Source organism: Phacochoerus africanus, chromosome 14 (genome assembly GCF_016906955.1).
Source record: "Phacochoerus africanus isolate WHEZ1 chromosome 14, ROS_Pafr_v1, whole genome shotgun sequence".
Lineage (NCBI taxonomy): Eukaryota > Metazoa > Chordata > Mammalia > Artiodactyla > Suidae > Phacochoerus > Phacochoerus africanus.
In genome coordinates this window covers 59,536,134-59,562,969 of record NC_062557.1, presented here as the reverse complement: position 1 = coordinate 59,562,969, position 26,836 = coordinate 59,536,134, and the positions used below count along the sequence as shown (strand labels likewise).

At 64.7% G+C, this 26,836-nt stretch overlaps 1 protein-coding gene across 5 annotated transcripts in view; it reads left to right on the top strand.

The window, feature by feature from the left end:
- Window positions 1-26,836, top strand: part of EPN2 (epsin 2) — a 63,439-nt gene that overhangs the window by 25,503 nt on the left and 11,100 nt on the right. For 3 of the 5 annotated variants that reach the window (XM_047758984.1, XM_047758987.1, XM_047758988.1), the window contains exons 2-5: window positions 10,326-11,092; window positions 12,338-12,508; window positions 25,312-25,424; window positions 26,522-26,614. In XM_047758984.1, the coding sequence (XP_047614940.1) occupies window positions 10,498-11,092; window positions 12,338-12,508; window positions 25,312-25,424; window positions 26,522-26,614 (972 nt within the window). In that variant the 5' untranslated portion in view covers window positions 10,326-10,497. Of the gene's footprint in view, window positions 1-1,514; window positions 2,169-10,325; window positions 11,093-12,337; window positions 12,509-25,311; window positions 25,425-26,521; window positions 26,615-26,836 lie in introns of those variants that run through there. The other 2 variants (XM_047758986.1, XM_047758989.1) reach the window with 2 other exon arrangements.

The following is a 26,836-nucleotide window of genomic DNA, read 5'->3' as shown; positions in this document are numbered from 1 at the left end:
AAGCCTGCGCCGCACCCTTCGAAGTGGTGAATTTCGCAGGGCGTGGATTACATCTCGGTAGAAACGGAAAGACCCCCCCCACCACCACCATGGCAGTGGTACCCGATTTCGTGCGTGTTAATACTTGATGCAGGTGTTTGAGTTTAACCGTGCAGTGACTAGGAGAAAACCTTCGTGCCGCCGATAGCGGGGATGGAAGGAGGGCCCTAAGAGCCCTGGCACGGGAGGCGCCCTGCCAGTGGGGCCGCCGTCCTGCTCCTTGGTGGGCACGGGAGCAAGTTGGCACGTCCAGGCTGCTTAGCCATGGAGGGAGGCCCAGGCCCTGCCTTTGGTCCTTCCGTGTCCCTGCCCTCAGGCAGGCAGACCTTCTTGGGAGCTTCGGGGCACCCGGCTCACCGTCTGTGCGTGTTGTCGTGTGTGGGGTTGTCCCCGATCCAGCCCCGAAGCCGCGTGGTGTGCTGCCCTGCCGGCGTCCTTAATCCGCCCAGGCTCTGAAACGTGCTGTCAGACGTGTTGTTATCGCTACTGCTCCTCTGTCTGCGCTGTGATGATGAAATGGTGTCATGAGGCAGAACAGCACCAGCCACGAACGGTGTTTGTAACGTGCACCGTGAGGTCTGCTCCTGGGAGCAGAGGCTGGGACGCTTGGCGCGTGACCCACGACGTGTGTGCACACCCGCGCTGCTCCCGACGGCAGACACGCGCTCGTGCGGGCGCCTGTGGACCGGAGAGTGAGCCCAGGCGTGTGGGACCTGGTCCTGGGCGCCTTGTCTGTGCCTCGCGTGTGGATGGCGCTGGCCCTTCCGCGGGTGCCGGCAGCACATGATCAACCTACGGGCACGGGGGGCCGAGGGGGCCTGGGGCCGGCGCTCCTCTTCTGGGGCCGACGGACGTCAGAGTCCAGCCCGTGTCCCAGAGCAAATACAGCGCTGGGCATGTTTCCAGCTTCGGGGGAGGAGCGAAGTCGTATTTTTATTCTGAACCAAAAAAGGAAGTTTACCTTTCCGCTCCAAGAGTGTTTTTCTTGGTGGCATTTTAGGTGAAGTCTGTTTTAAAGGAAGAGTCAGAGTTCTTAGGTTGTCACAGCCAGTGTGGCTGCTTTAGCAGAAGACAGGGTTATAACCAGAGACCCTCTTTCTTAAGGCCTGAGTTCTGAAGAGCACATTTTAAAGTCGCTGCCTCATTTGGCTGCCCGCGGGCCCTGACCGTCTGGGGTGGGGCTTTCTCGGAAGAGCCTCGGGGCTCACTTCCCTTGGCGACACTGGAAGGAGCCCGGGCGCCAGGGTCTGAGCCCCGTGCAGCGCTGCACTGCCTGCGCCCGCGTCGCCTTCTGGCTCCAGCACTCGGTTTGCCGAGCTGGGCAGGATCCCCTCTGGCCAGTTCAACAGGAGGGAGGGGACCGGTTGCTTCTCTGCCATCTCCCAGCCTCTTGGGCCCCTAAACGGGAGGGCCGCCCGGGCCTGCAGACTCGCTTTCCTTTGTTCACCCTTCTCGTGACTTGGAGCGGGTCCGTCCGAAGGCTTGGAGGATGGACTCAGAAGCCAGAGACCTTGGGTCAGCCCCGGTCCTCCCACTTGCCGGCGTGTCCCTTGGCCAGACACCCAGCCTCTCCGTGCCTCCACTTCCTGGCCTGTGACACGTGGCACTGCGGAGAGTCACCCCTCGTACCGTCTCCCGACGGACGGCTCGGTGAGAGACACCCTGGCATGCAGGCAGGGCTCAGCCAGGAGGCTCCAGCTTCTGTTTCAAGAGCTTCTATTTCCGGGCGCAGTCCTCAGCCTGGTCTCTGACGATCGCTCTGGTGTCAGAGCGAGCACATCTCAGGCCTTTTTGGAAGCGCCAGCTGCACGGGAGAAGAGCTGGCGCTTGTATGTGCGGTCGGGAACGGGCGTGCGACACCACCTGCCAAACGGACAGGCCCCTCTGCCCTCCTGACCCGGCCGCGCGGGCCTCCGCTCCGGGGCGCCGTGGCCTGGCGGGGTGGGCCTGCCCGCAGCGCAGGCTTGTCTGCGGCCTGTCCTGTGTCCTCGGCTCTGCGTCACGAAGCGCTGACAGCATCGCTGGGTTGCACCAGCTCAGTGAGCGGAGCAGCTGGGCCGAACCGAGCGACGGAGGCCCAGAGGGAAGGACCCGGGACACGGGCCGGGCGTGAGCTGCGAGTCTGAGCGGTGGGTTGCCTCTCACGCACTCCCTGGGCACGCGCTGGGGCGCTCACTGGGCGCGGGGTCCCCCTTAGCGAGGACGCAGTGGGCCACGGGCAGACCTCCCTCAGGCGCTGTTCATGAACAGGTGGGGAACAGCCGGGAAGAGCCGGTGTAGCCACAGCCCCGTGGGAGGCCGACCGGGAGCCGGGGCCCAGCCTGGGCGCCGGGGGCACGGAGAGTGACTTTCCGCATGGGGGATAATTGGCTTATCTTGTGCCCTTTCGCTGAAGTCGCCTGTCAGCTGGTCTCTGGGGGCTCTGCCGACCGCACCCCCTGCTGCCTTGGGGGGTTGGGACAGGGCCAGCCCGTGATCCCCTCTCCCAAAGAGCTACATGGGGGAGTCGGATGTGGCCGCCAATTCCGCTGGTTCGAGGGCCGAGGTGAGCAGACGGCGCCCTGCTCCCCTGGCCATTGGCTGGTCCTTCACAGCGTGCAGGGACCTGTCCCTGACCCGCCGGGAGGTTCCACCTGGCAAGCATCTTGAGCTCCTCTGGAGAAAAGTGTCAGGTTGAGCAGGGTTTGGCCGCGGGGTCCACAGCCCCCATTAGCTTCCGCTGTCCTGCTGGCTCCTCAGCCGTGGCAGCAGCCCAGCACTTGGCACCATCGCAGTGGCCTGCCAGGCCGAAAGTGCGCATGGAATCATGGGAATTCTAAATCTTCCCGAGGAGCTCTGCTTTCCCCCCGTGTCTCGAGCTGGAAAATTCTAGTGAGCAGACTCATCTGCCGCTGTGCCTGCCCAGTGGGGGCTGTGAAGCCATCAGATGCCCCCTTCTGTGATCCCCAGTCTCCGGTGGCGTTGCCATCTGCCATTAGCGGGTATTTCTGGTGGCAGAGTCACAGCACGTTAGAGGCGGGGTCTGGCCCCCGGGCTCTCGTGCGCAAGCTGCCTTCCTCGAGGACAGAAGCGTTCCCAGGGCTGCTCTTCCTGCTCCCCAAGGGCCCCGGGAAGCCCTGCCTTTCTGCCCCACGGAGCCCACAGGCCAGGAAAACGTCCACCGCTAGGCTTGGCTTGTCGCCGGAATTCTAGCCTTGGTGGCTGACCTGGGGCTGGGGCTACCCGTGACACCACGGAGACAGCAAGAGGGCCTGGGGGCAGAAGGGCTCGTGCAGAGTGTCTGGTCCCTGTCCCTGCCTCCCGGCCCCTGGCTGTGTGTGCCCTGCCGTACCCGCCGCAATGCTGGCTTCCTGCAGGGCTTGTGGAGAACGCTGTCCACGGGAGTTGCTGTTGGGGCTCAGCGGGTTATGAACCCAGCCAGGATCCATGAGGACTCAGTTGCATCCCTGGCCTCGCTCCATGGGTGAAGGATCCAGCGTTGCCGTGAGCTGTGGTGTGGCTCGGATCTGGCGCGGTGGCTGTGGTGTAGGCTGGAGGCTACGGCTCCGATTCGTCCGAACTTCCATACGCCGCACGTGCGGCCCTAAAAAGCCAAAAAAAGACCTCGTCCGGGACGGGTCATTTGCAGAACTGCCTTGCGGAGCCTTGCGGAGCGGCCGGGGTGGGGGCCTCAAGGAGCTCCCTGTCCCTCGTGGCAGGCCCCTGCATCCGCCCGGTCCAGCTTTCGGGGTGTGATCCTCGACCCTCTAAGCAGGGGGAGCTTGTCACACCCCCTTTCTCAGGGGCTGTGTCGAACGGCCAGAACCCTGTCTCCCAACCCCACCCTGGCTTCGCTCGGTCTCTGGAAAGACCGCACTTGGGCGTTTTGTGACCCGCGCCGCAGGCTGCCCTTCCCAGAGGCCAAGTGATCGGCCCCGCTGGAGAGGAGACGCGGGGCTCCCCGCGCTGTCTGCTTTTAGGAAGACCGGGTTCCCGTTATGCCATCGGCTGTCTGACCTCGCTGGCTCCATGGCCGTCGTGGCGGGGAGGAGCCCCCGGGGCTCTTTGGTGGGGGCTGGAGGGGGCGGGGCCGTCCGTCCCCACTAAGGCCAGGTGACCGGCACCCCGGGGCTCGTCCCCGCAAAGGGAGAGGCCAGTTTCCCTGTGCCTGCGCTGTCGGCGCCCAGGGGCCTCTCCATGTTTGCTTTAGGAATTCCGGACGTGTCGTTGAGCCCAGTCTGGGGCTGGTGGGTAAAGTCTGACCCCTCTGCCTGGCGAGGACCCGTTAGGCTGTGGTGCTGCGTCCCCCCGTCCAGCGAGTGGCCTGTGCAGGCTCTCTCCCTGCTGGCACGTGGCTCATGGTGGCCCTTTCTCCCTGGGCCCCTGCGGTCATTGTGGCGAAGAAAGCTGCACTGACCGAGCTGTCCCACTGTGACGGGGCGGGGGGGGGGGGCATGTGGGCTGCTGTCGTGGGGCACCTTTTGGGCGGCGGGGAGGAGAGTGAAAGCCAAGTGGGTCCCACCTCGGTGTTGGTGACTGTCACACAGTGAGCCTGGATGTCACCCAGGAGCTTGGAAAGGGTGTCGCGTCCCGAGTGCTACCCTGGCTGTCCCAGCGTGTCCCCTGGAGATTCTGGCGTCTGTGGTCAGAGGCTCCACCGCGTGACAGACACCACAGGGGAGGGGGCAGCACCCCACCACTGTGCTCCTGTCACCTGCCGTGAGACAGTCGCAGGAGGCCCCCAGACCAGATGGGGTGAGCTTCGGTTTGTCTGGTGGTGCCTCTCATTGTGACTGGGGGACCTGTGGCGGTTGGGTTTGCTGCTCCTCCCTCGTAGCTGGTCCTGGTCCCTGCCAGTGATCCTCCATCCCTGGAAAGCCACCAAAACCACTGTGGCGGTTTGGCGGAGGCCCTGACCGGCAGGGCCAGCTGCTGCTTGGCGCCAGGCCGGCCACGCCCCCGTCACAGACGCGCCACTGTCACGTGGGCTCTGACCAGTGACCCACCTGGGCCCCGAGGGCTGCTTGCTCCTCCCTCCGGAGCCCTGGGCCTGGAGGAATTTCCCCGCCCGCCCCCGCCCCGCAGGCCCTGGACCAAGTTGTTACCGAATTCTTCCTGCCTCCAGGGGCATCACCCGAGCCTTGGAATTTTTTGTTTGTGTTTTTAGCGTTGTTCTGTTTGCTGTTGTATTAGTCTGTTTCTAGTAGGCACTGTCTATCGAATTCTGGTTGTGTTTTCAGATATGCCAGAACTTTTCTGCCCCAGCCTGTCCCCTGCAAGTGGGACAGCTGCTGCGTTATGGTCACCATTACAAGCTGCCCTCTAGAGAGTGAGGATCCCAGACTCTGGCGGGGTCCCCTGCACTTTGAGGAGGGGGGAGCCCCACCCTGCTCCCCGGTCGGGCCTGGGCCGTGGCTCAGCCGTGGCTGAGGGCCTGGCGGGAGTCCCTGTGCCTGTCCTTGAGGCTCTGCCTGTGCTTTGGCTGTTGCTCGGGGCTGTGCACAGTTGCTGTGTGGATAAATGGCTTCAGGTGCAGGCGGCCGTGGGTTCAGGCAGCGGTAGTCTGGCCCCGGCTCCGTCCCTGGGCTCCTTGCTTCTGCGTTGGGTTCAGCCTCTGGGAAACCTGGCCCTGCGGGGACCTGAGGCTGCTGAGTTTCCCCGTGGTTTGGGGGCCTCCCCAGCGGGGTCTCTGGCAGCCTAGGCTGGATTGCCCACGGTGGCTGGGCCCGGGTGCGCTGATGGCCGGGGCTGGGCCCGCTCCCCGCCTCTTCCCCACGGGAAGCCCGGGCTCTGTCTCGGAGAAGGGACAGGATGTTGGGCAGGTGGAAGCGGCAGACTCTGTCTCCAGGATGGAGTGAAATTCGGCTTAAGGAACCACCCCCAGGGCTGGGCACTGACTGGAGGCAGGAGTGTTCCTTTCCATACCGAGCAGATGGGCTCTTGCAAAAGAGTTTAAATTACAGTCGATTTATGGGACTGTGCTGCCTTCTGTTGAAGTGATTTAGTCATACATACTATCTACACGCTTTTAAAATTCTCCTTTCTGTTATGGTCTATCCCAGGAGACTGGATAGAGTTCCCTGTGCTTTGCAGTGGGGTCTCGCTGTCGTCCCAGATCTGGTAGTTTGCATCCGCTGTCCCCAGACGCCCAGTCCCGCCTTCTGCCTCCCGGCCCCGCCCCCGCCCCGCCTCCGGAACAGCAAGGACCGGCCCTCAGTCTGTGCAGCCATCAGACCGGCTTTTGCCGTGGCATCTGCAGAGCTCCCGCGGCCTTTCTGGAGCCTGACAGATGTGCGTGTCACCCACAGGGGGGCTTCCCCAGGCCAGCCGATGCTCAGCGTCTTTGGGGCTGGTTGGCCTTTATCAGCTCCGTGTGCTTACCAGTGGTTGTCTCATGTACAGCAGAGACTCTGATTCTTGGAGCCCCATCATGACTCGATGGTTAACGAGCCCAGCTAGGATCCATGAGGATGCGGGTTTCATCCCTGGCCTCTCTCAGTGGGTTAAGGATCTGGCGTTGCTATGAGCTGTGGTGTGGGTCGCAGACGTGGCTCAGATCTGGCATTGCTGTGGCTGTGGTGTAAGCTGGCAGCTACAGCTTTGATTTGAACCCTAGCCTGGGGACTTCCATGGCCCTAAAATGCCAAAAACACCCACAGCCTGCTTCTTTTTTTTCTTTTTCTTTTCTTTTTTTGCCTGGAGTCTGTGGAAGTTCCTGAGCCAGGGACTGAGCTCACAGCACAGCAGTAACCCAATCCACAGCAGCGACAATGCCAGATCCTTAACTCACTGAGCCACCAGGGAACTCCTGATTCTTAATAAACGTAATTATTACTGCAGTTTCAAAATAGGCTTTTCAGGGAGTAGAGAGGTGTGGTCGGGAGCCCTGGTCCCCCCGTCCAGGGAAAAGACTGCCTGTCCTCTGGCTGCTGGCCCAGCTCTCTGGGTGGGTGCAGAAAGATTTGTGTGTCTTGAATAGAAAATCTCAACTTGAAATCATTTTGTTGTCTTTGTCCAGAAATATTTTAAGTTGTAACAGAATTGTACAAACGTGTGTGCGTCATTTACCGCAGCTTGTGAGATAGTCCCTATTAATACCCGGTGATGGGACTAGATTTCCGAGGGCATCTCTGGCTGCTGATGTTCCTTTGGTTGTCAGTAAGTAACTTAGGAAAATAAGGCCTCTTATTTATTTTATTTATTTTTTTTTTCTGGTGGCTATCTTGGCCTAAACCCTTGACAGTGTTTATTTTTCCTTGCTTTGACAGTCCCCTTCCCCGAGCCACCTGGCCTGGAGGTTCTTAAAGGACTGGACGTTTGTGAGTGAGCCCAGGTCCCCAGGCTTGAGTGACGAGCCGGAAGGGCTCACGTGGTCCTGTTTTCGTGTCCTTGGCCTGGGCAGGCTCCGCTGGCCAGAGTGGAAGGCAGCGGGCACACAGGACCGGGAGTCTGGACAGCGGAGCCTGCCAGTTAGGATGGAGCAGAGCTGGGGCCCTGGAGGGCTCCGGGGCCTGGCGGGGACAGGCAGGTGTTTGCTGGCAGGAAGACATCTGGGCGTTTCCACCCGGTCCTGAGGTTGAGGGTGAAGCTTTGAAACGCGAGAACGCGATGAGGTCTTCGGGGTAGGGGGGTGTGGGGTGATGGAGCCTCGGGGCCCACGTCCTCCTCTGGGGGCCCGCGCAGCCTCGGACCCGCGTCGGGCGAGGCGTGTGGCACGTGGACCCTGAAGATGGTTCCCGAGGTGCCCTTGGGGCCCCTTCTCCCATCTCGTCCTGTGGGCCACTCTTCCGCAGCTGGGGACCCGCAGGCAGCCGTTCACAATGTCTGCTCCTTTTCAGAACAAATATTTCATGAGCCCTGGAGGCTCGGGGGCGCCCTGGGCCCGACCAGAGGGCCAGAGGGCGGACAGAAGCTCCCGAGGCCTTGGTCCTCCCGCGGAAAGCTGGTTCTCTTCGTTAGGCCTGTAGTTTGTTCTCGGGCCTCATCAGAGCTGCCCCTGCCCTTGGAGGAGGGTGGCTGGGGACGTCTGCAGCGCCGGACCCCAGGCCACCTGCTTCTCGAGGGGCAGGACAGTCCCCCCTGCTTTGTCCCCAGTGGGTGACAGGTGGGGTGCCAGTGTCCCCTGGCTCGTAAGGACACCGAGTGTCTCCAGGGCCCCGGAGGGCGTGTTCTTATGGGGTCAGAGTGCTCCTTCTCCTGAGGCCCGTCCCGGGTCCTGTGTGGCTGTGGGTGTCACCGTGAGCCAACAGCCTAATCACGCTGGCTGGGCGGGTCCGTCGGAGCATCTGTCCCGGGTCCTGGGAGGCCGGCCAGGCAGGGAGGGCGGCCTCTGGGGTTCTGGGCTGCAGGGGAGGCTCCCGACGCCCCCGAGGCTGGGAGGCTGCGTGGGCTGGCAGGTGTGCCGAGCGGCCTCCTATTTGTGCTGCCCTGTGTGAGGAGCGGTTGTTGGTTTCCTGTCCCCTCCGTTTCCTTATGGCTGAGGCCCGGGGTGAGGAAGGCGGGCGTCTGTTCCTCTCGGGCGGCAGTGGCGCAGCCCAAGGGCCACCCCGGGAGGAGGGAGCGGGTCCCCGCAGGCCGCCCTGGTCCGCTGCCCTCCTGACCAGGCCTCAGCTTCCCGTCTGCACCTGGGGAGGGGCAGCCTCCCCGGAAGGTTTTTGGAAGGTTTTCTGCCAGCGCGGAGCGAGACCTCCCGGCTGGAGGCCGCGGGGGGCCGGGGGGCGGGAGGTGGAAGGGCCCCCTGGGCGCCTGGGCGCCAGCTGCGCTGCTCTGGCTGGAGCAGCCTTGTCGTCCAGGAGAGGGGTCACCGAGGCCGCCCCTTGCCCTCCGCCCCTCGGGTCTCCCCCTCGGAAGGCCGCCCTGGGGGTTGTGTGTGCCGCCCTTTCCCTGCCGCCTTGGCAGCGCCCCGCCGGCCGAGGTCTGGCTTTGCTTCCTCAGATCCCCCGTGCTCACCTCCGTCCCCTGCCAGCCTGTGCCTTCCGGAGGGAAGGGACCCTCTTGTTCTGTTTCGGAAACGCATCGCAGTGTTTCTGTCCACGTCAGGCGCGGTGCCGGGTGCTCACTGGTGACCAAGCCAGATGGGGTCCCCACACCCTGAACCTCCTGCCCGGAGATGTGGCCTCGCTCCAGCTCCATAGATGTTTCTTCTCGGGAGAGGGGGTGCACGTGTTTGTGGCAGAGGGTTGGGTGCGCCTGTTGATGTGTAGCCCTCAGTTTTCTTTCTGAAGTGAGGAAATTGGGCTGTTACTTATTTATTGTCTTTTTAGTTCCGCACCCATGCATGGCACAGGGAGGTTCCCCGGCTAGGGGTCGAATCGGAGCTGTTGCTGCCGGCCTCCACCACAGCCACAGCAATGCCAGATCCGAGCCACGTCTGCGACCTATACCACAGCTCACGGCAACACCAGATCCTTGACCCACTAAGCGAGGCCAGGGATCGAACCTGTGTCCTCATGGATAACAGTCAGGTTTGTTTCCATTGAGCCACGATGGTAACTCCTGGAACCAGATTATTTATAAGGCTGTATGACACGGCTCCGGCCAGATGTTGGAGGCTTTTGAAGCCAGTGGGGAGGCCTGAGCTGTGCCCCCACAGAGGAGTCGGGAGCCTTTAGGAGAAGCCAGGAGACGAGGTGGTCATGGAGAATCCCCGCAGTTGGCAGGTGGTGCCCAGGCCGCTGTAGACGGGCACATGGGTTAGATAGACCGGAAATGAGATGCTTTCTCACTCCCAAAGCTAATTTAAAATCCGTCAGCCTGGAGTTCTCGTTGTAGCACAGAGGAAAGGAGTCTGACTAGGAACCATGAGGTTGCAGGTTCGATCCCCGGCCTCACTCAGTGAGTTAGGAATCCGGTGTTGCCGTGAGCTGTGGTGTAGGTCGCAGACGCGGCTCGGATCCCGCGTGGCTGTGGCAGTGGCGTAGGCCGGCAGTTGTCGCTCTGATATTAACCTCCTAGCCTGGGAACCTCCATGTGGCACGGGCGTGGCCCTGAAAGCAAAATAAAGACGTAAAAACCAATAAAAAAAAAATCCGTCAGCCTGACTTTGCCCCGCATCATGGTCCTTGTAGCCGGCTTTTGCCAGCCCGTGACAGTGCACCCGTGGAAGAGTTTTGGTAACTGAGCAGTGGCTTCAGTGCCGCTGCTCTCCTTCCGGAGGCTCACACCTGAGTGGAAGCTCGAGCGGTGGGATCGGTCCGGCCTGCGTCTTGAAGGGGCATCTCTGGGTCCGCGTGGGCCTGTCGCCCTGGCTGACCGTGCCTGCCGGCAGAGGGGCTGGGGCACGCTGACGCCTGCGTCTCTCCCTCCAGGTCATGGCTTCCGGCTTCTCGGACCCGCGGCTCCGGCAGAGGACATGACCGTCTGCGCCCCCGCCCCAGACCTGCTCCAGAGGCCGAAGCTCGGCGGGGCCCCAGCCTGCCCGGCGCAGGGCCGCTGCTTCCGTCTTTGAAGGGCGCGGCGTCCGGGACGCAGGAGCCCGAGATGGCGACTTCGTCCATCCGGCGGCAGATGAAGAACATCGTGAACAACTACTCGGAGGCCGAGGTCAAGGTCCGGGAGGCCACCTCCAACGACCCGTGGGGCCCGTCCAGCTCCCTGATGACGGAGATCGCGGACCTGACCTACAACGTGGTGGCCTTCTCGGAGATCATGAGCATGGTGTGGCGGCGGCTCAACGACCACGGCAAGAACTGGCGGCACGTGTACAAGGCGCTCACGCTGCTCGACTACCTCATCAAGACGGGCTCCGAGCGCGTGGCCCAGCAGTGCCGCGAGAACGTCTTCGCCATCCAGACGCTGAAGGACTTCCAGTACGTGGACCGCGACGGCAAGGACCAGGGCGTCGGCGTGCGCGAGAAGGCCAAGCAGCTGGTGGCCCTGCTCAGGGACGAGGAGCGGCTCAAGGCCGAGCGGGCGCAGGCCCTCAAGACCAGGGAGCGCATGGCCCAGGTGGCCACTGGCACGGGCGGCCGCCAGGCCCCCTTCGGCCGGGGCTCCAGCCAGCCCAACCTCGCCACCAGCTGCTCGGAGCAGGAGTACGGCAAGGCCGGGGGGTCGCCGGCCTCCTACCACGGCTGTGAGTAGTGGCCCGGGCCCCGGGACTGAGCCAGGGCTCGCCGCCGCCGCCGTTCCGGCGGCTGGCAGCCGGCGGGGCGCTCTCGGTCTGCCTCGAGCTTCCCTGACAGAGGCTCCGCGTGGGCAGGGCTGGCCCCGGGCGGAGGCGGGGCGCAGAGGGACCAGCCTGCTGCCCGGCAGCGGGGGCTTGGTGGTTCTGGGCGAGCTGCTTTCTTTAACCTCAGCCGCAGGGCCTCTCCCGTCGGGCTGCGGGTCTCCTGCCCGGCCCAGTGTCTGCTGCACTGGAGCATCTCAGGGGAGGGACTGTCTCTGGGTCACCCACCGCTGCGGGCAGGGCCCTCCCCAGCCCGTGGACGAGAGCCCGCGGGGAAGCGGCTGCATGGCTGGGTCCATGCTGGGTGGGGTGGCTCTGGTGTCGCACCGTGCATGTCTGTCCCTCGGGTCTTTGCCCAGCGCCCGGAGACGCCAGGGAGCGGAGTGGGGGCGGGACCTGATGGCCGCCGGTCCAGGAGCCACGACAGCATCCGGGCCCTCCACCGACGTGGCGCCTCGGCCGTGCGGTGGCGGGAGAGGCAGCCCTGGGGGCTGCGGAAGTTGCATCTTCTGGCTGTGAAGACGGAAGCGCGGTCTGCACCCTTTGGTTTTGGAATGGGTGCCCCTCTCAGCGTGAAACTTGTTGTGTTCGGAGGAGGTGGTTTGCCGTCTGACAGACCCCGTCACCCTTGCTCAGGTTGCAGGCCGCTTCCCGTGTCAGGAGGGGTCGGCCGGGCGTGATCGGGCCGCCCGGTCCAGGAGCTGCCAGGGTTTGTCTGGCAAAGAAAGAGGCCAGTGTTTCTCGTCCCACGTCAGCTCCTGATTCCCTGCTTAATTTGAAGGGCTCTGCTGGGGCAAAGGTCGTGACCTTCATGACAGGTGCAACCTGCATCCCCCGGGGGCTCCGGGGTTCAGGCCCCGGGACCCGCCCCTCTCCCCACCTGCCGTTCGCGGTCGTTGTCCTTGCGCGTGGGGCAGCCGGAGCAGCGTCTTGCCCATGCAGGTGTGGGGAGGAGGCGGCGGGCCTGCTGCTCTGCCCGATGATGCTGCCGCCGGCCCGGAGTCCTGGTCCCTCTGGCCTTGAGCGTGCGCTGCAGGTTCAGGGTCCGCGTGTGGTGACGGCTGTTGGCGCCGCCCGGCCTCTGCTGCTCCCTGTCCCTCTAACGGCCTATCTTTCTCTGTGTGTGTGTGTGTGTGTGTCCCTGCCCCGCAGCGCCCGAGGCCTCGCTGTGTCCCCAGCACCGCGTGGGCGCCCCACTGGGGCAGAGCGAGGAGCCGCAGCCGCCGAGCCAGCGCCCCCCGCTCCTGCCGCACCTGGGGCCGGCCCCGCGCCCCGACGGCGACTGCTCCCAGCCCTGCCTCGCGTGTGACCGCGCAGCCCGAGGTGGGAGCCGCTGGGCAGCTTGCTGGGGGTGTGCTCGTCCATCGGTACAGCCAATTCTCTCCCCTGCCTCTGGGCCTCGAGGCCCGGCTCCCTTGCTCCCCGGAGCCCAGGCCGGCCCACGCCACTGGCCGCAAGTGCTGCCCAAGGCTTAAGAGGGCACCCGCTGTTTGGGTGAGGCACGGGGTGACTGTCCGGGCTCTCCCTATGGCCCCCCCACCCTGGAAAGTTGGGGGGGTGCTGCCATCCACAGCCCCGGGTTTGGTAGACGCCAGCTGGCAGGCTTGTGCAGCGGTAGTGCCTGCTGAGGACGAAGTGGGGGTGCCCTTGCTCCTGGGTTCACTGCCCCCGCTCCTGAAGGCCCGTTACCGCGGTGAAGAGAGAGTTGGCTGCGCTGGCAGTCGCGGGTCGTGGTCGCGGGTCGTGGTGTCTGAAGGTCCTAACTCAGTGCGGAACTGAAACGGTCAACGCTGCATCCTGGGCCGACCCAGCTGTTGCCGGGGCGCTGAAACCAGGTTGCACTGCTGTCTTTGGGAAACGCCCGGTCTGCTCTGCCTTGGTCCCGGGGCCTCCCCTTCTCTCCTGCCCCCACTGGAGGGGCCCCGCCTGAGAGCCTCCATGCGGCTCCCCGACCAGGAGGCGGCCCGGCCGCCCTGGAAACAGTTCCCACTCACTCCTGCCCACTGACGCCGCGGCTGGCCTGGTGTCAGTGGTCTGGGGTCTTTCCTTCGCCTCCCCCCGCCCCCCGGTCTGTCCTGGACGCGGCGGGGAGGACCAGCCTCGCGCTGTCGCCTCCTCCCTGCAGGGCCTTGGGGCTGCCCCGCTGGGGCCCCCGCGCTCCCAGGTCCTGCCTGCCTCTCAGCAGCTGGTGAGGTGTGTTCGTGTCCCGGGCCCCCAGCTCTCCTGTGCTGTTTGCGTGGTGAGCCCAGCTCCCCCCCTCCGCATCTGGCACGTTGTTCTGGCCACAGCTCACGTGAAGGTCTCGGCTCCTTCGGCTCTGGTAGAAATTCGGAGTGAAATGAGGGAGTGAGCCTGCTTTCCCACAGTTTCTGGTGCCCTGGGTGAGTTTGGGCAGATAGGTTCCGGGGGTGCCTTCCCCTGCCTACCTCACACTCCCACGGTGAGGCTGCAGGGACCGTGTGGTCTGGGCCCGGGCGGGGCTGCTCTGAACACGCCGGCTTGGACTTTGGCACTGAGAGGTGGCACCGACGCCGGCCTGGTGAAACACGGGCTGTGATTTAGGCGAGACCTTGGTGAGGGCGCACCTAGGAGCCCAGGCCCCGCAGGGGAGGCCTGGTGGGCAGGGGGAGGGGTGGGGGCGGCAGGCAGCCTGGCACCGTGGCTGCAGCTGGGTCCCCCAGACCGTGTGGCAGGAGGGCTTCCTGTCATGAGCCATGTCCGTTTGGTCCTCCCGGGGCTCCCCCCCCAATGCAACCGTGGAGCTGACCTCGAAGACCCCAGACCCCGTCCTTCTCCTCCAGTGCGCCGCCGCGGTTCAGCGCCAGCTCTCGGGTTGGTGTCCTCGCTGTTGGCCTCCCCCTGCCTACCCACCTCCCTCTTCTAAGTGATGCCCCGATCCTGGCTCTCAGAGGGCACCTGCACGGTCCAGCCCAGAGCCCTGGACATGGCAGACCACGCCCTCTGCCCGCTTAGTCGGCTGCGTGGTGCCCCCTCACCCCCCGTCATGGGGAGGGGCTTACATCCCTTGTGGCGTCCTGAGTGCTCTGGAGGGGGCAGCCAAACCCAGCCTGGGCAGGGGCAGTGGGCGGGTGGCCTGAGGGCCGGGAGGGCCCAGGACACACCTGGACGGCCCCCTGAAGGTCCGGAGGGGCATCCCAGGCAGAGGACGGGGCAGCTGGGCCTGGGGGTGGGGCGCAGGGGCTGCGGCGCTTGCGGCTCCTGCGCAGCCGGGATGGACCCACCTCCGTTGTGGCTGGACGTCCTGGCCCTGGCTGCCGTGGGAGCGTTGCCACCCTTCCCTTGCTGAGCTTTTCACCTCCCAGCACAGGGCAGCCTGGTGGGGGGCCCTCTGCGAAGCTGGGAGGCAGGGCAGGGGCTCGAGGAGGAGAAGGCCGAGGGGGACCCTCTGACGGGGGCAGGGGGGACCAGGAGGGAGACGACAGCGCCTGGACCTGATGGGGCCCAGGAGGCCTGGGGATGTTTTCAGGGCGAGCCCAGAGGACCTGAGGCCCGGCTGGGTGAGCAGCTGTCCCCTGACGTGGGGGTGGCCGTGAGTGGAGCAGGAGGCGTGGAGGCGGCTCACGCTCTGGACCTGCCCGGTGGCCACAGGACCTGGAGGGCAGCGGGTGCGGGTGAGAAGGCCGGGGCCTGGGGAGAACCCCACGCTGGGGGTCCCTGAGCTCTTTGGCCTCTCCTGGAGCTCATGTGCATGGCTTCGTGACCCGCTGTCCTCCCCGCCCGAGGCCATGGCCTTGGGCCTGTGCCTCGCCTGGCCTGGCCTGGCACGGGGTCTGTGCTCAGGACCACCGCGTGCAGGTGAGGCCGTGGGGCCCTGAGGAGGCCTCTCGGGCTTAGACCACCGGACAGGGCAGCCGACGGGGAGGGAGCTCCGCCCGCGCTCCCTCGCGCACGCCTGTCAGCGGGGCCTGTGGAAACTGCAAAGTTCTGCCTCAGAGGCGGCTCCGGGGTCACCGTGGGCCCTGGAACGTGAAGAGCGGCCGGTCCTCTGACGTGGACGCTCAGGGTCAGGGCCAGACCTCCCCCAGGCTCCTTCTGTGCCCTGGACTGCCCTCTGTGGAGAGAGGTCTGCTGAGGGCAGGAAGGCACCCCCGGCTTGGGGTCGGCTCCCTTCGCGGAGCTGAGTCGTCTCCGGGCGAGAGCCACGCTGGCCTTGCTGCAGCACCAGCGTGCCCTCTGTCGCTGGGCAGGAGGGCAGCTGCCGGCTGGCATCCTCCTTCTCACAGAAGAGGAAGAAAGAGGAAGAGGACAGAATGGAAGCCTGGTCGCCCTGGGATTCCCACGGGTGCGCCCGAACCTACCTGCTGTCCCAGAGACAGATGTGCAGTTGGCCCAGCTGTGTGCGGCCACCTGCGGCTGCTCTTGGTGGCACCTGCGGCCCTCTGTGTGCGGTTCAGGCCTGCCCTAGGGTCTTGGCGCCGCCCTGGGTGGGGAGCCCTCGCGTGGCATCCACAGCGACTCGCGGTCACTCCCCGCGAGGGTGCCCGGTCCTTCCTCTGCCTGCTCCTCTCTGGAAAAGACTGGGCTTGGCTTACTAACCACCTGCAACGCTAGAGGAGTAAAAGATCGCAGGGGCGAGGGGGCAGGAGGGGACGAAGGGCACGAAATAAGATGAGGCCAGGGTCACAGGTAACCGCCGGAGAGGGGTCCAGATTTGACTTTGAACTTCTCTGCCCCCCGCACCGAGTTTCTAGTTGCTGGACCAGAGTCCGGGTCCAGGGGAGGTCTGGGGAGGCCAGGTGCTCACGGGGCAGGAGGAGGAACGGGGCCTGAGGGCGCCCGCATGGGCCTCTCTCCTGGCTGCGTCCCCACAGTGGGACCTCGGGGCGGTCGCCGTGCCAGGGCCTGTGAGGCGCCTGGACGCTCTGTGCTCCTTGCACGTGTGTGGGAGGCCCCGCGGGCAGCAGGCTCTCTGGACCCTCCGTGGGTGGGGGGGCCTCTGGCCCCAGCCTTGCCAGCCAGCCTGTGGGGGTGGAGCTGGATCGTGTCCACGCGCCCGTGTGCACAGGGCTGAGGACGTTGTCATAAGAATTAGGCACCTGAGAACGTCGGTCCTCTTAGGTCTGTTTTTGCAACTGGAGAATGTGGAAAATACATTTAGTTGTTTAAAAAAAAAAAGTTGGGAGTTCCCGTCGTGGCGCAGTGGTTAACGAATCCGACCAGGAACCATGAGGTTGCGGGTTCGGTCCCTGCCCTTGCTCAGTGGGTTAACGATCCGGTGTTGCCGTGAGCTGTGGTGTAGGTTGCAGACGCGGCTCGGATCCCGCGTTGCTGTGGCTCTGGCGTAGGCCGGTGGCTACAGCTCCGATTCGACCCCTAGCCTGGGAACCTCCATATGCCGCGGGAGCGCCCCAAGAAATAGCAACAACAACAGCAACAATAACAACAACAAAAGACAAAAAAAAAAGTCGAAACCCAGATGGCATGTCCCTCAGAAGCCCTCCTGGGCTTGGACTTGGAAAAGCTGGGGCTGGGGAGGCCTCCTGGGGGCACGGGGAGTGGAGCTGCAGGTGCGGGCATGGGGTGAGAGGGTGGCGCCCGGCCAGGTGATTGCGGGGGTCGGGAAAGGCAGGGACAGCCAGCTGGCGGGGCTGTGCCCCTGTCTCCGGGTCACCCCCGGCTCTGGGCTCCGTCTCGGCACATCGCTGGCAGAGGGGCTGCCCCAGGGGTTCAGTGGCATTGTCTTGCTGGAGCCGGTGTCCCGAGTGTCCAGGTGGGCAGTGGAATCAGGAGGCTGGTGTGCAGCGCCAGCGGGCCTTCAGATGTGGCGGTTTGGCGACATGTCTGTCCACGGGTCGGACGTCAGAGGGTGTACGTCCGCCTGGACGCTTTTCTTCCAGGGCTGTAGCTACGTTGTGGATGCGTCTTTGCACCCCTTCTTTCCGTGTCGTGAGGTCACAGCGGCTGCCTGGGGGTCGGGAGCCCCCGGTTGCGCGGCTTTGCCTGTGAGTGGCCAGCCAGCAGGTGCTTGCTGGGAAGAGGAAGTGCAGGCAGAGCAAGCCCGCGCCCTGAAGGCGCATCCAGACGGGGCTGGACTGCAGGTCAGAAGAGAGTCCACGAGAGCAGCGCTCCGCGAGAGCCGGGCTGATGCGACGTCGTGGGTCGTGCGGAGCAGGACAGCGTCACCCGAAGGTTGCTCGCAAGCTCTTCAAAGCACGGGCCTCAGAAGGTTGGCACATCCTCCTGCTCATTTGTAAGCCGGCAGTTGCCAGGAGCAGCCCCCAGCGGCAACCGAGGCTTTGCCCGCCGCGGGCTTCTGGTCAGGGGAGGCGGCACCCGCGTGGAGCGGGTTCTAACCCTGCACGCAGCGGTGCGTGCGGCGGCCCGAGGCCTAGGCTCCGGATTCCCAGCAAACGCTGCACCTGCTCCTTGTTCTCACCAACGTCCCTCCCGTGTGCGTTTTTCCTGTTGCCACAGGTGCACTTGGCTTCCGAGGTTAGAGGGGGTAGGTGGCTCGCTGCTGCAGGCCTGAGCGCCCCTCCACGGGGGACAAGGACACTGCCCGTCCCGGGCACCTTCCTGTGCTAACGCTTGGCGCAGGCCCTGCCCGAGGGAGGCTCCTGAGCGGGTCTCTCCTGCTCCCGCCCCATCGGGCTGGTTTCAGGTTCTCTCAGTGTAAATAAATAACCAGGTGTCAGCGTCCTTGGGGGGAAAGCCTGCTTTTGTGAGGGTTCTGGAGGGTGACCCTAGGTAGCGTTCCCGACACGAGGTTAGCGGGAAGCGCCAGGAAACAGCCCTGCCTCTTGAAACACCGCACTGGTGCGCCCGACGGACGGACTGGGCTCCTGCGCGCCCACTGTGGGCGCCGTGCTCTGCTGATGGCCTTGGAGCCCGGAGAGGGTGCTGACGTGTTTTTAAAAATAATTGCCAGTTTAATAGATGAAAATCACCCTCAGAACGCTCCTCTTAAAACTGACTTCCTGCCTGCGTTACTCTAAGAAACTGCCACGGGCGGTTAACCCCGTCTGTGATCGAGTTAGGAAAGAACATTGGTTGAAGAGCGAAATTTCTTCACCTCCCTCTGGGGCACCTGCCTGGAGAGCCGTGTGGTGCCCTTGCCCAGCCCACCCCCCCCCCCACCGGGCGTGACTGTCGCAGAGGATGTGGACGCGGCTCCAGGGACACGTGGTCCCCTGGGAAGGCATGAGGAGACACTGCTTCCTGTTTCGGAGCAGCCCCTCCTCCCGGCCCCCGCCCCGGCCGACTTGTCCTGGAGAGAGAGGATGGCACCTGCAGCCCCACGAGCACAGCGCACATCTGCCTGCTTTCTGTTTTTTTTTTTTTTTAATTTTTTTGCTTGTTAGGGCCGCACCTGTGGCACACAGAGGGTCCCAGGCTAGGGGTGTAATCGGAGCTACAGCTGCCGGCCTCCACCGCAGCCACAGCCACGGCCACACGGGATCCGAGCCGCGCCTTTGGCCTGCGCCCCAGCTCACGGCAGTGCCGGGTCTTAACGTCCTTAACCCACTGAGCAAGGCCAAGGGTCGAACCCGCAGCCTCCTGGTTCCTAGGCGGATCCGTTTCCACTGCGCCACGACAGGAGTGCCACAGACCTGCTTCTTTGCACACACACAGGATGGGCTTTGTGTCACGGAAGGGACACGGCTCGGTCTCGCTCCCCCGCCTGCGGTCGGCTCCGCCCCCGGCTCCACACCGGTAGCCCGAGGCGGTGGCACCAGCCTCTCACCATGGTGGCCAGTGTGGGAGGTGTGCCCTTGGAGGTCACAGCTGTCGTTTCTCTGGAAACTCAGCTGGAAAACGGACAGACCGGTGTCTCAGCCCCTGCTCTGTGTGGGGCAGAGAGGGAGCGGGACCTCCGACCTCTGGGGAGCGGTCCGGGCGGGGAGACGGCTCCACTGCAGACAGAATCGTGGCTCGCAGAGGGTCCTCGGGGCCACGGCACTCCTGGCGCTGCTCCAGGTGCCCAGGGGGCCATGGGGGTCCCCAGTGAGCCAGGCCAGAGGGCCCCTGCTGGGCCACGTCCTGCTGGGGAGGGCGGCCCTGGCGCTGTCCCTCTTGAGGGAAGGAGGAGCTCGGTCTGACGGCAGGAGGGAGCCAGAGGTACCTGGGACCCTTGTGGGCAGCAAGGCAGGTGCCAGGGAGGGTGACAGAGCGCAGCCGTGGGGAGTAGGGAGGAGGGGCGCTGGGAGAGGCTGTGACCCGGGAGCCGAGGGCCGCAGAGCAGGGGTGCCAACGCCACGTGTGGGTTGTGTTGCCCTTTGGAGGCCGGAAGCCCCACATCAGGGTATTGGCAGGGCCGTGCTCCCTGAAACCCGCAGGGGGGCATCCTGAGCATCCCCCACCTCGGGGGAGTTTTCCCGACAGGGCTGCTGGCGGCCCCCTCCATCTCCCTTGGCCACAGCTGCTTCACCCCACCCCCGTGTCTGCCCCTGCGGCTTCTCTGCTCATAAGGATCCAGGGCCACCTGCTCCAGTGTGACGCCGTGTCAGCATTAACCTGCAGCAGCCCTGTTTCCAGCTAAGCTCCCGTTCCAAGGTCCCGGGGCTCAGGGCTGCCCCGCCCCTGGTCGGAGGAAGATGCTCCGTATGCTGAGCCCCCACGTAGAGCAGCAGCATGGGCTGCTCGTGGTGGAGGGTGAGGTCCAGCTGGCCAGGGTCAGCACAAACCAGGCTGGACAGGGCCACGCGTGTTCTTTTGGGGCCCCGCGACGGATGGTCCAGGAGCATTTCCAGGTGTAGTAGAATCTCAGTTGTCCAGACGGCCAGGGCCCTCCTGTCATAGCCCTCTGAGCGCCCTGCCTGCATCCGCCTTGGGGCCCTCCACCCTGTGGCGAAGCCCCCCCCCCGCGCTCTGCCTGGCAGCCTTGCTGCCCGCAGGCCCCTGCTCGTGTCTCTGTCAGACCTGAACACAGGACAGGCCTTCCCTGCCCGGTGTCTGTCTCACTGGAACAGAAGCTCCAGGAGAGCTGCCAGCGTGGTGTGTGCTGGTGTCAGGGCCCCAGGGCGCAGAGCACCTCAGGGCCCTGCACGGACAGGGGGTGGCCTCGGAGACTGGCTTTGTTTGAGCCCTTCTCCTGCCAGCTCTGAGCCCCGGCCCCCTCTTCCGTGGGGAGGACTCAGGTCAGCTGGGGACCCTGCTGAGCCGCCTCTAGGCCTCGGCCCTGGTCTTGAGTCGGGCTGAGGGCAGGACCCCACCTTGCCCAAGGGTTTGGAGAGATGCCAGCTAGTGTTATATGGCCGTCAGGTGGCAGGCGCTGGGCCGGGGCGCACTCAGGATGCCCTGCCGAGGCCTGGGTCACGGGTCGAGGCCGGGCGTTCAGATGCCCCCCTCCACGGGGCTGCCGCTGTTCCCCAGCCTAGGTGGGGCCCTGGCAGGAGGGAGCCACGCACAGCAGGAGTGGCCGGGGTCCCGCAGGCGCGTGAGGAAAGCACGCACATGTGCACACGTGCGTTTACCTTTTCTATGGACTCACAGGAAAACGTGAACAGCTGTTTCCTCTGGGGAGAGGAGAGGGCAGGGTGGAGGGAGGCCCTCACTTCCTTTCACACTGGAGTTCGAGCTCTGGCCACTCCCCCGTCAACCGGCCACCGTCCCACGCGACAGACAGCAGCGGGCGGTCTCAGCTCGCCCCCAGCTCGTGTGCCCGTCTGGCAGCTGTCCCGATAGCGAATGTCTACACTGAGCCCCTGGGGTCCCACGTCACTCGGGGAGGGGGTCCTGTCCCCTGGCTCTGCTGTCCCCACGACCCTGATAGGCTGCAGGGCTGGACAGCCTTGGTCTGGGTCTGTCTGGCCGCCGCTTCGCCCTGTACTTCTGGACTGGAGCCACGTCAGGTGTGCCGGGACCCGGGGTGATGGGTGACAGGCAGGGCGTGGCTGCGTCATAGCGCCTCTGGCCGAAGGTCACCTGGCGGCTTGTACTCTGGTGCTCTTTGCAGCTGGCACCCTCTGGCTTTTCCGTAGCCCAGGGGACTGAGCTTGCTTTTCTCATAACTTGTCGCCTCTGCCCACCCTGTGAGCTGGGGGGTGAGGACCCTGGAGAGTCTGCGTGGGCATGTCCTCCATGCCCAAGGGTCGCCCTTAACTCGGGAGGTGGCCTATGGGGCACAGGAAGGTGTCACCAGGTTCAGCAAGACCCAGGAAGCACGAGGAGGGAACTTAGCTGGGCTGGGGAACTGGGCACTGGGCAGGGGAGAAGCAGTCCCAGCCCTCGCTCAGGGTCAGCAGGGACAGGAGGGCAGAGACCACGGCCTCCCCAGAAAGGACTGGGCCACTGTGAGATGGAGAGCGGAGTACCCGCCACAGCCCTGCCTAACCAGTCTAGGCTGTGGGAGAAGCGGAGAGCGGCCCTGGGCATGGGGGCAGCTGTGTCGTGGGCACTCCTGGCCCCTCCCCCAGTGCATGTCACAGATGAGGAAGCAGAAGCACAGAGGTTGGCCTCGCTGCTGGTCAGTGGCAGGGCTAGGGCTGGGGCCAGGGCTGGAACTCGGTGTCCTGTCATCCGGTGGGCATGGGGTTGGCAGAGTGGCAGCAGGGCTTGGGCCCCGAGGCCTGGTGACCTGGCATTCTTGCCAAGTTGTCAGAGGAGCCCACCTGCAGCCCACGAGCCCCGGGCTTCACCGGGCGTCACCGGGTCCCAGGTCACTGTCCAGAGCCCCTGTGGGGAAGCCGGGCTCCCTTCAATCAGCGTGCATGACTGCAGACAGAAGTGCCTTTTAGGAAAATTGCGCAACGGAGCCGATGAGAAGCAGTTTCTGTGTTTCCGTTACCTTGACTGCTTTGCTTGCTTCTTTCGAAATTACCCGATGTCGGCCGCCTGACACTTTCTTTCAGGGGCGCAGCTGGGAACCGCCGTCCACCTGCAGCACAGGGCCGGCCCGTCCTGGAGCAGGCGAGTGGGCTGCGTGCGGGAAGCACTGGGAGGTGTTCTGGTTCTCTTCCTGAGGCTCCCTGTTGGCCTGTCCCCCAGGGAGCGGCCGGAAAGGGTGGACGGGAGGCCTGCTCTGCCCGTGACCCTCAGGCACGGTTGGCAGAGCTTCTTGCTCCTCCCTGGGGCCCCCTGAGTGATTAGCGCCTGTCCTCCTTCCTGCCTGCAGGGGGCGCCCGGGAGCAGGTGGCCCCAGGACGCTTGCTTCTTCCTCCGTCCCCGCTAGTCGTGGGGCTCCTCGGAGCAGGGCCCGGCCCAGGCCCAGGGGTCGGAAGGGTGCATTCAGGCCTATCTCACAACCCTCTCTGTTCACTGTCACGTGCACGGGCACAGGAGCCCCTTTGTGGGGCCGGGGTGCCTCCCTCGCACCTGGGACCTCTGTGTGCGGCTCAGCTGACACTCGCTGGCGGCCGCGAGCCTTGGCATCTGCGCAGCTGAGAGCCCTGCATCCGTTCATGAAACCACAGCCTGTAGGGGAAGACCCTTTGTCTGGCTGCACACGGATGTGGCGAGCCGCTTCCGGCCGGCCGGCCGCACAGTATCCCGCTGTCAGCTGAGCCGCCGCCGCCACCGCCGCAGGCGCGCACATTTGCATTTGAAGCCAGGCTGGCCTCGCAGATGCGCTGCCGAGAGGCCGAGAGAGAGGCGAGAGGCACCGGGGACACTTCTCCAGAAGGTCCCCGCTCTGAGCCTGGCCCCGCTGAATCGGCCAAGTAGCCGCGTCCCCGCCAGGACGGGGCTCACTCCGCTCGGGGGGGTGGGATGGGGTCTGTCCTCTGTGTCCGCTCACGGTTTCCTTTTGGGAGTGAGGAGGGGGCCAGATGTGCCATGTGTGTTATAAACGGAGGGTTTGGGCAGCGGCCTCCGAGACGGCTCATCGAGAAGGAGGCTGTGAGCTCCCACCGCGGCGCAGCGGCAGCGAGTCCGACCAGGAACCATGACGTTGCGGGGTCGCTCCCTGGCCTCGCTCCGTGGGTGAAGGATCCGGGACTGCCGTGAGCCGTGGTGTGGGTCGCAGATGCGGCTCAGATCTGGGGTTGCTGTGGCTGTGGCTGTGGCCCGCAGCTCCAGCTCCAGTTAGACCCCTCGCCTGGGAACCTCCATGTGCCGCAAGTGTGGCCCTAAGAAGACAAAAGACAAAAAAAAAAAAAAAAGAATGCTGGGCACGGGCAGCCTGAGTGGTTGTGATCTGGGCAGAGAGCTGCCTTCCTCAGGCCGTCTCCCCAGCTGTGACCCCCCCCAGCGCCCCCCTGCAGCCGTGCCCCCCCCCTCCGTCCGATCCCTTGTTCCCAGCAGTCTGCTCTGCCACCTGCCATGGGAAGAGGTGACGTTTGGGAAGAAAACCAGCACAAACGTGCTTTTCTTCGGCACGTCATGAAGAAGCGGGGTTGTCGCGATGGAGCTGAGGACTTTTTGTGGCTCTCGCTTTATTTCTAAAGAAGTGCTTTGGAAATTGGGGTGATGCACTAGGCTGGAATCTGACTTGATTTTATTTCGAAAAGTGTGTTTGTGTTTTTGTAACTGCGGCATTTTTTGCTCTTGACCTGTTCACTGGCTCAGAGTAGACAGGAGGCTCTTGGTTGCCGGCCTTTTTTTTTTCCCAAATGTTCCTTTTGGTTGATGATGAATCATCGTGAACACACTGTGCTTCGGGCCGTGCGATTGTTCCAAGTGAAATCCCACTGCTGTGTGTTCTGTGTCTCTTCTGCGCTCTTGGACAAAGCGGGGCCCATGACAGCGCCGGCCCTTGCTGCCTGCGGCCCCACCTGCTCTGGGGTGGATTCCTCGGGGCCCTCCCCGCATGGCCTGTCCGGTCATTCGCTGTCGCCAGAGCACAGCATCCAGACCTCCCCCCCCCCCCCGCCCCCGTCAGGACCCTTCCTCACCTTTTACTTTCTCCTAAGAGGCCCGCTCAGGTTGGGGGTGGAGCGAAAAGCAGCGTTTGGGGGCGGCCTGGGGTTGGGTCTGCTGCACCCGATGTGAGAGCGCCGGTGGGAGTACCGCCCTCGCGTCTTCCCGGCCGCGAAACGGGCTTCTGCTTCTGTCCCTGCCCGTGTCCCTCCATCCGCTTGCTGGGTGTTTGCCAGCTGCTTTGTCAGACTCTGGGGGCGGGTGTGACAGTGAGCAGCCCAGCCTGGGCCTTCCCCTGGGAGCACCTGCAGCAGGACCCGCCGCACCGCGGGGCAGATGCTCGTGGACCCGACGGGAAGCCCAGCCCTGGAACCTGGAGGAGCAGCAGCTTGCTCCGAGGCCCAGAGGGAGGTGGCTCCACACCTCCTCGGACGGCGGCCTCGGGGACCCTCTCCTGGGCTGGGGGCAGGGGTGGGGGGGCGCACACCCGGCTCCTGCTCCCAAAGCCCCGCGTCCAGCCTCCGCGGCGCCGGGGCTCCCGACGTGGACAGCAGGATGCCGGGCCGGCCTGGCCTTTCCCGCGTGGGGCGGCCCGGCCTGGCCTCCGTGGGGCTGTGTCAGGGTCCGCTGGTAATTCCCATCTCACCCCTTCAGGAAGAGCTGGCTTCCAAGTGTTTAAACGCACTCGGTCAAGAGCTTCAGCAAAAACGTCCCCATATGTTTTTTGCTTCAGGTCAGTGTGCAGTTTTACTTGAAAACTTTCAGGATGTGGAATTCCCGTGGTGGCACGGCAGAAACAAATCTGACTGGTATCTGTGAGGATGCGGGTTCGATCCCTGGCACTGCTCAGAGGGTTCAGGATCCGGCGTGGCCGTGAGCTGTGGTGTAGGTCCCAGATGCAGCTTGGATCCCGTGTGGCCGTAGCTCCGATTCAACCCCCAGCCTGAGAACCTCCGTATGGCCATGAGTGCGGCCCTAGAAAGCAAAAAATGAAAAAGAAGTGTCAGGGTCACTGCACAAATGGCCTTCGCTTTCCATGGTCCCTTCTGCCAGGAGATTCAGAGTGAGGGTCTTCCCTGCCCGGGGTCTTGCGAGGCGTTCCAAGCCCTCCGAAGCCTTGTTCTTCTGGAGGGTCTTTGCTCCGTCTTCTCCGAGCTGTGCTGTCCCGGGAGCTGTGCGCCTCTGCCCCGGGCGCAGAGGAGGAGGCCTGGCGCCGGCTGTGCCGAGGGCTCGCGGGCCTGTGACGTTGGTTTGACCCCTGGAACTTGGATGGCCCTGTCGTGGCCCTGCCCGTGGGCGTGGGCGTGGGGAGTGGGCTGTCTGACGGGCGACGGCGGTCCTTGCCCGCGCTGACCCTGCCTCCCCCACAGCCACCTCCCCGCGGGTGTCCTCGGAGCTGGAGCAGGCGCGACCGCAGACGAGTGGCGAGGAGGAGCTGCAGCTGCAGCTGGCGCTGGCCATGAGCAGAGAGGTGGCCGAGCAGGTGAGCATCCCCAGGTGCCACCCGGGGCTGCACCCGTGTGTGCCTGTGTCCCTGGGGCCCCGCTGAGTCACATCAGGAAGGGCTTTCAGGACGTGCTTCCGGGAACCCTGCAGCCCCTCCACGCCCGTGCGGGCCGCGGGCCGCAAGGTGGGTCAGGAGCAGCTGGAGCCTGAGAATAAATAAGACGCAGCGGCGCCCAGACGACGTGCAGAAGGGTGGGCGCTCTTGCGCCCAGTTCCCACGGAGCAGGAGGCGCGGAGCCACGGGAGACCCTTCCCAGGCGTCGGCCCTGGGCTGGCTCTGGTCCCAAGGGCAGGGAGGTGCATTGGACCCGAGGGCCCCCCCCCCCAGAAGTGGTCCCGAGGGGTGGGCGAGGGGTGGATGGAAGCCAGTGTCACTGTGACTGCCGCAGTCAGAAGGTCATGGTCACAGAAGGTCCCGCCCTGGCTCCTCCGGCCGCCTGGGACGCGCAGCCGGACCTCCCTGTGGATCCTGGCCCTGCTCTCGGGGCCGGGGGCGCAGAGAGGCCCCCGGGGCAACGGCCCCTGGTAGGTCAGTACCCGCGTCTCACAGTCAGATCCGGCACGTGTGTTCCTGTGTAGTCGGTCCGCATCTGGAAGCCAGGACAGCCCAGTCTCTCTGTGGGTGGTGACTTTGCCCTGAGTAAATGTAAATGCAGCACAAGGGATCCTTTCCATTAGAAACCATAGCAAACACAGACACTCGTTTTCCGGACGCGCACGCAGCGGGCTGGGGGTGGCTGTGGCTCCTGTCCTCTTGGGAGGCCCTTCTGGGCTGTCAGACTCTCGGGTTCCGTGAGGAGCCAGGTCGCTGCTCCCCTTAGAGAGGGTTGCAAAGCCATTTTCATGTGAGAAGAGGCGTTTTAGAGGAAGTATTTCCTTTTTCCCGTTCGGTGGTGCCTGCAACCGCCTCGGTGGGATCAGAAGTGAGTGGAAGCCACACGGCGGGCAGGGTGTCTTCGGACCCCCCCCTCGAAGCCCGCATAGCGCAGCTTTGATCTCCGGCGCTGGCTCCGAGGGCTTGGCTCTGGAGCGGTGTGGGTGGCCGCCAGCCTTGCGGTCCCTTGTCCTCTGCAGGAAGAGCGCCTCAGGCGGGGCGATGACCTCAGGTTGCAGATGGCCCTGGAAGAAAGCCGCAGAGACACAGTGAAAGGCCCAGCAAAGAAAGAGGTGAGCGCCCCACGGGGCGGGGCTGGCTCACGTGGCGAATCAAGTGCCCGGAGTCTCCTTACTCTGTGCCGGGCTTCCCGCCTGGGACCGAATGCCAGGCGGCTGCGGTGGCTTTTCCTTCCACGCCCTGGTCGTCCCATCAGGAGACAGAGCCCTCACCCCAGGCCCCGGCCCCGGCGCTCCAGCGGCTTCCCCTGGGGGGTGAGGGCGGGGTGGACGGCG